This window comes from Mytilus galloprovincialis, chromosome 2 (genome assembly GCF_965363235.1).
Source record: "Mytilus galloprovincialis chromosome 2, xbMytGall1.hap1.1, whole genome shotgun sequence".
Lineage (NCBI taxonomy): Eukaryota > Metazoa > Mollusca > Bivalvia > Mytilida > Mytilidae > Mytilus > Mytilus galloprovincialis.
In genome coordinates, this window is record NC_134839.1 from 47,754,060 (window position 1) to 47,766,168 (window position 12,109).

Sequence of the window (12,109 nt, forward strand, 5' to 3'; positions counted from 1 at the left end):
AAGAACACTGATCTTTTGAAACCATTATGAATTCTTAGTCAGATATCTTCTCTGCTTTGTACTGTACCATGTTCTCTTTCAACCTTCATGTTTGACAATTTTTTGTTCATTTGACAACAATGTTTGGTCATGCAAGTAAATGTACATGTTCAACTTTGTTTATTTTTGATTTGGATAGGAAATAGAATTTGAAAATTTGATGGTTTGATAAACATATCATAGAATTACAAGTTTGAGTGTTAGGATTTAATAGCTTCATAAACACATCACACTGACATATGACCTCAGGCAAGAAAAGTTATCTTAAAATGAATGTCAAATTTATTTATACATTCAGAGATGATATTTCAACTGAAAGATCTTGATTTCATTCATGAGAATAACCATTTTGTAAAGTCTAACAGGAAATCTTTACATACTACATGTACAAAGATGAAATGAAAAAAAATGTTAGAAATTCATTTCATTGTCTATGTAAATATTATTAGATCAAGATGAAAAGTTTATTTACAATGACTTGTGTAGTTGTGATAGTGTATAAAAACATGATGGTTTATTTTCATACAATACACTTTTTGTAGTCCCACTTTTCCACACAGCGTTGATAAAAAACAAGATCAAACCCTTTTGGTGTCTTGGATCAAAGATCAAGCATATTGGTTGATCTCACATAAAACACATTATATATTTAAATCATTAGCCAGATATGAATTTATTTATGTACATATTTTCTTATGGGGAATATATTGAAATGAAGATACATGTAATTACTCTACCAACTAAATGAAAAATATAACCAACTATGCTGTCCCTTTCTTAATTCTTGACTCCTTTATTGTTACATGCTTAATGTATAATTTAATGTATGATTTCAGGATCAGTATGATACAGTAGCTGTTCACACACAGAAAGGAGTGGATTTTTGTGAAAGATTTACTAATTTTCTAAAAGAACGTAGCCATATTGAATTTGAATATGCCAAAAATTTAAAGTAAGTTTGGAGTTAGTTTGAAGGAAATACAAAAGAAAGATTAAACCATAAAAATTTGTAAGGGTTCCGTGGAACCCAGTGTCTCGCCTACTTTTGCTGTTAATCAAACACTCATCAAAAATGATGAAAAAAATCAATAAAATTATTCCTCTCGATACTATCTTTTGATTGTGAGAAGCTTCTGTCCAAGTTTGGTAAAAATCCAGGCTAGTTTAAGAATCTTAAAAATGTTTTAAATACTTTAACTGCAGACTGTATGTAATGTTAACTGGAAGAAAAACTAAGTCCATTTATAAGTAAAATACGGGAAAAATGGAATTTTATTTTTACAAAATTTACTTCTGGATACTATCTCCTGATCATAAACAAGCTTCTGGCCAAGTTTCTTACAATTCCAGGATAGTTTAAGAAAGTTATTAAAATTTTAAAAACTTTAACCACAGAGTGAATGTAATGTTTCCTGGCAGAAAAAACTAAGTCCATTTATAAGTAAAATACGGAAAAAATGGAATTTTATTTTTACAAAATTTACTTCTGGATACTATCTCCTGATCATAAACAAGCTTCTGGCCAAGTTTTGTACATTTCCAGGATAGTTTAAGAAAGTTATTAAAATTTTAAAAACTTTAACCACAGAGTGAATGTAATGTTTCCTGGCAGAAAAAACTAAGTCCATTTATAAGTAAAATACGGAAAAAATGGAATTTTATTTTTACAAAATTTACTTCTGGATACTATCTTATGAACATAAACAAGCTTCTGTCCAAGTTTCGTACAATTCAAGGATAGTTTAAGAAAGTTATTAAAATTTCAAAAACTTTAACCACAGAGTGAATTTTTGTGGACGCCGCCGACGACGACGACGCCGACGCCGACGGAATGTAGGATCGCTATGTCTCGCTTTTTCGACTAAAGTCGAAGGCTCGACAAAAATACATTGTGACTTGGATGTAGAATTGTCTCATTTACACTGATATCACATTTTCTTATATCTATGTACATGTATTGTAACACCCCAGTTCCCCAAATAATATAAATAACCAACAGATATCTTAAGGGTAATATACTATGGTACAGTCTATACAATAGTATATATTTATTATGTGTAGCTTTAAAGTGAAAAATCTATCAAAATTATGAAAAAAATTAATAGGAACAATCAAAAGATAAGCTGTTAACACCCAATTCTCCAGATAAGTCAAAACATCAAGATATGACATGCAACAACTATTAACAAAGTTCCTGACTCACAAAGAACTCATTAAAATTTCCATTTAAGTGCATATAAATATTTCAAATGCTTTTTTTGAAACCAGACACTAGGGTACTTGAGTTGTCAGATGTTGGTTTGTCATGAAAAAAAACAAAGTGGTCCTTTGAAATAAGCTTTTTTTTAATGATTGAGAATTCGAAAGATCTACACAAAGTTATATAGTTATTTGCAACTTAACAGAAGGATTATAATAGTTGTATGAAATATAAGGAGATGTTGATCAGAAAGTAAACCAATGACACAAAAAAATCCATCCGACATCCAACATAAAAATACTGAGTAAAACAAAGTTTAACAACAAATATTCTTCATTTATTATTTCCAAAAGAAAACTGTATAAACAATAGACATGTAATTGTATCAAGAAATAAACATGAGTTTCAATTTTTAATTGGGAAAAACATGTGACTATTAATTTAAGGTGGTACCTAACACTACAGGGAGATAACTCTGTAAAGTCAGCTAAATGTTTTAATTACGTTATGCTGTAAAAAGAATATTCAGCTTCTCAATGATCGAAATTGGTGTTTGTCATATTGCTATATATAACCAGTGTAATTTTTCTGACAAAACGGTTGGTTCAAAATTTTTGAAATTTTTATATTTTTGTTAAAGGGTCAAAGTTAATACTTTGACAAAATTTCATGAAAATTAAACGAGCCAAATTAATTTTAGTGAAAGTGTTGGGTACCACCTTAATTTTTAATTTAAAGTATTTCTTAACTCTTTTTTTTTTTTTTTTAGCTCAGAATATAATGCTTTTACAATAGAAAGGTGTATATCATATTTATATATATGTATAAAAAGATCAAGATTTCAATTGGCATATTTTTTTTAAAAGTAAAAATAGACTGTCAAAGATCAGTTATCATTCCAAAGTCTCTCAAATGAGTAGGCAAATTTGTTAATGCATGCTAGTAAAAAATACTAAAAGAAAGATTTTTAATTGCAGAAGACTTGTAAAGAATTACCAACCAAAAAAGAAAGATGAAGAGGAATATGGACAGTACGTAGGATAAGTTTTTGCAAGGAATTGTGGGAAGACTGGTCACTTATTTAAAATCATATGAACTCTAGATTAGTGTTATTACAAGATCTTGATTCTAAAATTTAGCAATTCATTTACATTTTATCTAGTTTATTAAACGGCTATAAAGATTGATTTTTTTTATATCCCAAACTGTTTATAAGTAAACAGACCTTAGTCAGTTTATTTTAAATGATTGTATCAGGAATGTTATGAAAATGTTTGGTGTTGCAACCAAAATTACTTCAACCTAACTCAGATAAATCTAAAATTGAACAGGCTGTTTGGCTAAGCTAAATTTTCTCCATATTTTTACAATTCTTATTTAGCTAAAGAGTTAATTTAGATTGAACTTTTCAAAAACCAGTATAAGTTTGTTATCATATGTGTAGTTTTGGTTGTTATGATATTGTAATCACGGATAAAAAGGAAAGGATTAACAGAGTGCTATAAAAAGAGAGTAAATGTGTAATCTGTATTATTATATGATTATCATAGTCTAAATGTGCACAACTAGGATAAATGCCTTCCAAATAGAACCTAATTGTAGTTAATCCTATAAAACATTGTGGTCTAACCTATTAATTCACGGAAGGATGTTTGTAATTGAACTCAAGTTGTTCTGAATTTGACCTTCTTCAACCTAGAATTAAAGGGATAATGTATTTCCTTAGGAAATTGTGAATGTAACTTTCTGTTCAATTATCGTTGATCAAGAGATGAAATGGGATATGAGATAATAAGATATGCTGATTGAATTCAAAAATTTATATGTATTATTGATTTTGGCTTTCGATTTTTGTATTGTTCTGCATATGATGAGGAAATTGGTGGTTTGTGCATATAAGATTGATTTTAGTTATTTGTTTTTTCTTAAAAGAATTTAAGAAGGAAGTAATTAAGTGAAAGGAAAAGATTTTCTATTTTTGGTTTCTCTTTGTAGTATGAATTTTGAGAAGACACTTATAACAAGGCAGTATAATATTTCCCTGAACTATTACAGGAAATTGTAATATGATTTGTAATTCCATGTTAGGTTGTAATATTGGATAAAATTTTGAGTTCAACGTTTTTTTTTTAATTTCAACAACTCCCTGTCCATAGACAACAGTACAAATCCAATCTCCATTAAAAAAGAATCGTAATATACTATACTTTGTGCTACTCTTAAAAACAAGGAATCAATCTTTGATACACATGAAGCAATTATTTGTAATCTGCATTCAGTAACATTTTAAAGTTGTGTGACATGCCATAATTACTGTCATTTTATATGTGTGTCAAGGGTTGTTCTATTCTATACTTGTTATGCAAGTACACTTGGAAAAAAATTATAATTGCAAATACACATTTTCTTAAAAGAGGCAAATATGTTTTAAGGTCTTAGGGGTCAGATGTTTTGAATTTGCCCTTGACCATATACAAATGTGTGTAATGTTTTAACTTTAAACTTGTTTCTCCTTTATGTGAAGTTATTTACTATACGAATCATTCAACCATCACAGAGATCTAAATAAAATAGTTAAATGGGTCAGATCTAAATAAAATAGTTAGATGGGTCAGATCTAAATAAAATAGTTAAATGGGTCAGATCTAAATAAAATAGTTAAATGGGTCAGATCTAAATAAAATAGTTAAATGGGTCAGATCTAAATAAAATAGTAAAATGGGTCGGATCTAAATAAAATAGTTAAATGGGTCAGATCTAAATAAAATAGTTAAATGGGTCATCTTCAAGAATTCCAATTGAATGCTTTGAATTGTTTTTCAACTACATCTCTAGCCTGTTAGAGTTCTCTAAAGTTTTTCAATCAAAATTTAATTAGATTTAACACCTCTTAATTTTCTAATGAAATCAACAAAATATTATACTGTTAAAATTGATGATTCTTCAGTATTTTATTTCCTATGCATATAATTAAATGTAAATTCATGGAAAAAAGTGTGAAATACATGATGTATTATCCCCTATTTTTATCAGCAAAATTCTGATGAACAAGTTCATGAAGTATATAATTTGATATGGCTAGTTTCATCATATAATTCATGTTATCGCTATTTTGTGCATTTTTCCTTTGATCTTTTTTTGTGATAATTTTTCATATCATTCTACCTGCTTGAGATGGAAAATTATCGCAAGAAACTAAGCAGGCACGTGGCGTTGCTAACGAAATTGACATGAAATTGACCATGTCGTCATAGGTAAAATAGCGATAAATAGATTATCATTGGTCATCTCAACTCGATTGCCTTTCTCGCTTTCGCCATCCCGGCTCAAGCGAGAAAATCAATCTCGTTGAGATGATCAACGATAATCTATAATTATTATTATATGTAAACCAATGTTGTGTCTTGACCTTGACTCATCCAGAAATTAATAAAATAATAAATACTATGAAAAGTCATTCATATAATAGCATTGAATAGGTGGCTCTTAATTTGTGGGCTATGAATTGTTTATGTTGAACTCACATTTATACAAGGAAAGATAACTCTTACCTGTCTGTACAGTTAAGATGTTTATATCTTTACCATGTTTAACCAGAACAATATATCTTCAATGGATTTAGTGACCAGATCTTTAAATTCAAGTTATTTTTGAACTAAATAACTGTTTTCTTTTTAGATTTTCCTGGGCTAGAGCATTCTGGGATTTATTGAAAGAACTACATGATTTGGCTGGTCAACACGAAGTTATAGCAGAAAACACACAAGGAAATGTTATGAAAGATTTAAGTAATCTTATACAAGACTATAAACAAGATAGGAAAAAGGTAACTTTGAAAATATTTATTCCCTATAACATTTTTAGGCTGTATGGAATTTATAGATAAATCATGCCCATTAAATTAGGAATTTCACTCTTAAAAAACCCAAATTTTGAACTTTCCTCTGGTTAGATTACCTGAAAAAGTTTAAGAATTTAACAAAATCTTAACAAAGTAATCTCAATTATTTTGAGTCAGTGAGTGCAATGGTCATTCATAGGATACACCATCTCATCAATTGCTAATAAAAGGAGAAATATGGTGTATTCAGATAACACTAAACTCGTAGAATTTCTAGTTAATTTCATAGGGGCAATTTCTAGCAAATTTCATAGGGGCAAATATTGAAAAAATATTTGGACATACACATTTTTGTAGTAGACAGTACAGTAGATACAAAATAAAGTGGTTATAACGAAAGAAAATATTAGGATCTAAAGCAGACATCAGCTGTGTAGAATATGGCTGTGCTTATATAACAAATATACTGGTGAGACTGAATATTTATGAAGATGAACCATAGAACAAACTAAGATATAAATCATATCTCTAATTTGTCTATGAAGATAACATTCTAATTTGTCTATGAAGATAACTCTTTAATTTGTCTATGAAGATAACTATGAAGATTACTCTCTAATTTGTTTATGAAGATAACTCAAAAATTAATCTCTAATGTGTCTGTTTTACAGGAACTTCAAGAAGGTGCTAAAATACAGGAACAGTTAAAAGCATCACTTGCTCAACTAGAAAAGGTATGATTATTTAAAAAAAACTATGTCCTTTAAGATAAAACTCAATATTAGGATAAAATGTCTACATTTGGTAAATTATTTTTTTGAGAACAATACATGAAGCAGAGCATTTTGAATTATTTGATTTCCTGTCAGTATTAAAAAGCTTTAAATTATTTTTTTAACTTGTTCTGTTTGTATTGCAAAATTAAAACAAACATAAAATTCATATGATATTTATTTACAGAGAGAAAAGCAATATGAAAAAGCATTTAGGGAAGCTGAAAAAGCTACAGATGCCTATAGAAGGGCAGATGCTGATATTAACCTCTCTAGAGCAGAGGTGGAAAAGGTATTACTACTCTTTGAAAATAGAAAAAAATAACAATGAAAAAAAAGAAAATATTTAAACGTCGTTGGTAATAACGATACCTGAAAAGAATAAAAAAAAAAACTGAAAAACCAAAATTTTTGTGATAACCAGGATATTTATATTATTATGCCTCTTTACAAATTGAAATTTGCTGAATTTTTCGTTTCCCTTCTAAACTGGAAGTTTACCTCAATCAGATGTTATGAAACTTATACACAATGCTTATTACCACAAAACTCAGATCAAGTAGGTATTTGGGTAGCGTCACTTTTACTGTTCATGAGTAATGTCCCTTTTTAATGTTAAATGCATGCAGGGGCATCCATCTGTGTCCCATTGACTAATTCCCCATACATTTTTAGCTCACCTGGCCCAAAGGGCCAAGTGAGCTTTTTTCATCACTTGGCGTCCGTCGTCCGTCGTCGTCGTCGTTCGTCGTTAGCTTTTACAAAAATCTTCTCCTCTGAAACTACTGGGCCAATTTTTACCAAATTTGGCCACAATCATTATTAGGGTATCTAGTTTAAAAATTGTGTCCGGTGACCCGGCCAACCAACCAAGATTGCCGCCATGGCTAAAAATAGAACATAGGGGTAAAATGCAGTTTTTGGCTTATAACTCAAAAACCAAAGCATTTAGAGCAAATCTGACGTGGGGTAAAATTGTTAATCAGGTCAAGATCTATCTGCCCTGAAATTTTGAGATGAATCAGACAACCCGTTGATAGGTTGCTGCCCCTGAATTGGTAATTTTAAGGAAATTTTGCTGTTTTTGGTTATTATCTTGAATATTATCATAGATAGAGATAAACTGTAAACAGCAAAAATGTTCAGTAAAGTAAGATCTACAAATAAGTCAACATGACCAAAATGGTCTGTTGACCCCTTTAGGAGTTATTGCCCTTAATAGTCAATTTTTAACCATGTTTCGTAAAGCTTAGTCATCTTTTACAAAAATCTTCTCCTCTGAAACTACTAGGCCAAATTAAACCAAACTTGACCACAATCATCATTGGGGTATCTTGTTAAAAAATTGTGTCCGGTGACCTGGCCAACCAACCAAGATGGCCGCCATGGCTAAAAATAGAACATAGGGGTAAAATGCAGTTTTTGGCTTATCACTCAAAAGCCAAAGCATTTAGAGCAGATCTGACGTGGGTAAAATTATTTATCAGGTCAATATCTATCTGCCCTGAAATTTTGAGATGAATTGGACAACCCGTTGATAGGTTGCTGCCCCTGAATTGGTAATTTTAAGGACATTTTGCTGTTTTTGGTTATTATCTTGAATATTATTATAGATAGAGATAAACTGTAAACAGCAAAAATGTTCAGCAAAGTAAGATCTACAAATAATTCAACAAAACCAAAATGGTCTGTTGATTTCTTTAGGAGTTATTGCCCTTTATAGTCAATTTTTAACCATTTTTCGTAAATCTTAGTTATCTTTTACAAAAATCCTCTCCTGAAACTACTTGGCCAAATTAAACCAAACTTGGCCACAATCATCATTGGGGTATCTAGTTTAAAAATTGTGTCTCGTGACCTGGCCAACCAACCAAGATGGCCGCCATGGCTAAAAATAGAACATAGGGGTAAAATGCAGTTTTTGGCTTATAACTCTGAAACCGCAGCCTTTAGAGCAAATCTGACACGGGGTTAAATTGTTTATCAGGTCAAGATCTATCTGCCCTGAAATTTTCAGATGAATCTGACAACCTGTTGTTGGGTTGCTGCCCCTGAATTGGTAATTTTAAGGAAATTTTGCTGTTTTTGGTTGTTATCTTGAATATTATTATAGATAGAGATAAACTGTAAACATCAATAATGTTAAGCAAAGTAAGATTTACAAATAAGTCAACATGACCAAAATGGTCTGTTGACCCCTTTAGGAGTTATTGCCCTTAATAGTCAATTTTTAACCATTTTTCGTAAATCTTAGTCATCTTTTACAAAAATCTTCTCCTCTGAAACTACTAGGCCAAATTAAACCAAACTTGACCACAATCATCATTGGGGTATCTTGTTAAAAAATTGTGTCCGGTGACCTGGCCAACCAACCAAGATGGCCGCCATGGCTAAAAATAGAACATAGGGGTAAAATGCAGTTTTTGGCTTATCACTCAAAAGCCAAAGCATTTAGAGCAGATCTGACGTGGGTAAAATTGTTTATCAGGTCAATATCTATCTGCCTTGAAATTTTGAGATGAATTGGACAACCCGTTGATAGGTTGCTGCCCCTGAATTGGTAATTTTAAGGACATTTTGCTGTTTTTGGTTATTATCTTGAATATTATTATAGATAGAGATAAACTGTAAACATCAATAATGTTAAGCAAAGTAAGATTTACAAATAAGTCAACATGACGGAAATGGTCAATTGACCCCTAAGGAGTTATTGTCCTTTGTAGTCAATTTTTAACAATTTTCATAAAATTTGTAAATTTTAACTAACATTTTCCACTGAAACTACTGGGCCAAGTTCATTATAGATAGAGATAATTGTAAGTAGCAAGAATGTTCAGTAAAGTAAGATGTACAAACACATCACCATCACCAAAACACAATTCTGTCATGAATCCATCTGCTTCCTTTGTTTAATATTCACATAGACCAAGGTGAGCGACACAGGCTCTTTAGAGCCTCTAGTTCGTAAATCTTAGTAATCTTTTAGAAAAATCTTCTCCTCTGAAACTACTGTGCCAAATTTAACCAAACTTAGCCATAATCATCATTGGGTATCTAGTTAAAAAAATGTGTCCGGTAACTCCGCCAACAAACCAAGATGGCCACCTTGGCTAAAAATAGAACATGGGGGTAAAATGCAGTTTTTGGCTTATAACTCAAAAACAAAAGCATTAAGAGCAAATCTGAGAGGAAGTAAAATTGTTGATCAGGTCACGATCTATCTGCCCTGAAATTTTCAGATGAATCGGATAAACGGTTGTTAGGTTGCTGCCCCTGAATTGGTAATTTTGAGGAAATTTTGCTGTTTTTTTGTTATTATCTTGAATATTATTATAGATAGAGATAAACTGTAAACAGCAATAATGTACAGCAAAGTAAGAACTAAAAATAAGTCAGTCTGACCAAAATAGTCAATTGACCCCCTAAGGAGTTATTGCCCTTCATAGTCAATTTTTAACAATTTTCTTAAAATTTGAAGATTTTCAATAACATTTTCCACAGAAAGTACTGTTATAGATAGAGATAATTGTAAGCAGCAAGAATGTTTAGTAAAGTAAGATCTACAAACACATCACCATCACCAAAACACAATTTTGTCATGAATCCATCTGTGTCCATTGTTTAATATTCACATGGACCAAGGTGAGCGACACAGGCTCTTTAGAGCCTCTAGTTTGTAATAGAAAATAATCCTTATTTCAATTTATGGGACACTGACCATACAAAACTGCCTATGTGAGCATCAAGGTGTGAAGTCATTGCCTTCATTAAAATTCAAACAGATGACTTAAAATTATAATTGCTACTTCTTAACTATGCAAGCAACATTGAGGATAAAGAGCAAAGACTGGTCATCTCTGAGTCATTCAAATGTTATTGTTACTTCATGGGCTGACAATTAAATGTTAAATAACAGGTTTTTATACACACATCTTACAGAAGCTGAAGAAAAATTAATTGATTCATAAGCTCAGCAAGTTTCTTTGTTGTATGTTTTTAGTGAAATTCTTTCTTTCTGTTTGTAGCATCGGAATAACATGATGTTGAAAAGTCAACAAAGTGACGATTGTAAAAATGAATACGCTTCTCAACTACAGCAAACCAATCAGCATCAACATGAACACTATCATACACACATGCCACAAGTGTTTCAGGTAATACAAAATGTGTCCAAAGTGCTTCAGGTAATACAAAATATTTTAATGTGTTTCTGGTAATAAACTGAAGTCTGTCTATGAATACCTTGTGCTTCAAGTAAACCCAGGTATTTGTAAGTGTCAGTCTACTGCTGATGATTCATATTGTCGAATTTTTTATGTAAAAAAAACAAGATCTATTAATTTCTAATTTCACAGTAACTTAAACATGTAAAAAATGTTTTAGAAAAAGTTGAACACAAGTCGGCCACTGTCAAGCATTTTCAAGTATATAAGCAGTTAAATCGTTTATATGTAAAATACCTTAAAGACAGGAAGATGTTTTGATTAGAAAAATTTCTCTAAAAAAATACCACCATGGGGGCAAATGACTTCACTGGAAGCATACTGAATTGTTCATTGATTTCATCTGGCTTGAATTGCTTGTATCGCATACAGATTAGGAGATACACATTTTAAAAATCTAGATTGTATTATAAAAGAAATATTTCAGATGTATGAAAAAAGTTTATTTATTTTCTTCTTTTTTCTCCAATAGAGATTGCAGAATATAGATGAAAACAGAATAGATAAAATGAAAAGTTATATAAAACAAAGTGCTGACATTGAAAGGAATATCATTCCTATAATAAATACATGTATAGATGGAATGGTGAAAGCATCAGATTCTATAAACGCTGTGGAGGTATGTCAACACTATTTCTTATAATGTACAAGTCTTTAAATGCTATGGAGGTATATCAACACTATCTCTTATATTGTTCAATTCTATAAACGCTATGGAGGTATGTCAACACTATCTGTTATTATGTGAAATTCTATAAACGCTATGGAGGTAGGTCAACACTATCTCTTATAATGTGAAATTTTATAAAAGCTATGGAGGTATGTCAACACTATCTCTTATTATGTGAAATTCTATAAACCCTATGGAGGTATGTCAACACTATTTGTTCTAATGTGGATTCGTTATCATTTGTTGGATACTAATTTTCATGGATTTAGTTGGTATAGATGGACAATTCCGATGTAAAAATATTATTAAAATGCCCCAAAAAACAAACATACTCAACAAAATATGTAATGAGTGTATTTCATG

At 30.6% G+C, this 12,109-nt stretch overlaps 1 protein-coding gene across 6 annotated transcripts in view; it reads left to right on the forward strand.

The window, feature by feature from the left end:
• LOC143063723 (cdc42-interacting protein 4 homolog) overlaps positions 1 to 12,109 on the forward strand; it is a 41,442-nt gene that overhangs the window by 9,693 nt on the left and 19,640 nt on the right. For all 6 annotated transcript variants that reach the window (XM_076236051.1, XM_076236050.1, XM_076236053.1 and 3 more), the window contains exons 2-8: positions 876 to 991; positions 3,217 to 3,270; positions 5,918 to 6,065; positions 6,752 to 6,814; positions 7,041 to 7,145; positions 10,879 to 11,007; positions 11,549 to 11,695. In XM_076236051.1, coding sequence (XP_076092166.1) covers positions 876 to 991; positions 3,217 to 3,270; positions 5,918 to 6,065; positions 6,752 to 6,814; positions 7,041 to 7,145; positions 10,879 to 11,007; positions 11,549 to 11,695 — 762 coding nt within the window. The remainder of the gene's footprint in view (positions 1 to 875; positions 992 to 3,216; positions 3,271 to 5,917; positions 6,066 to 6,751; positions 6,815 to 7,040; positions 7,146 to 10,878; positions 11,008 to 11,548; positions 11,696 to 12,109) is intronic.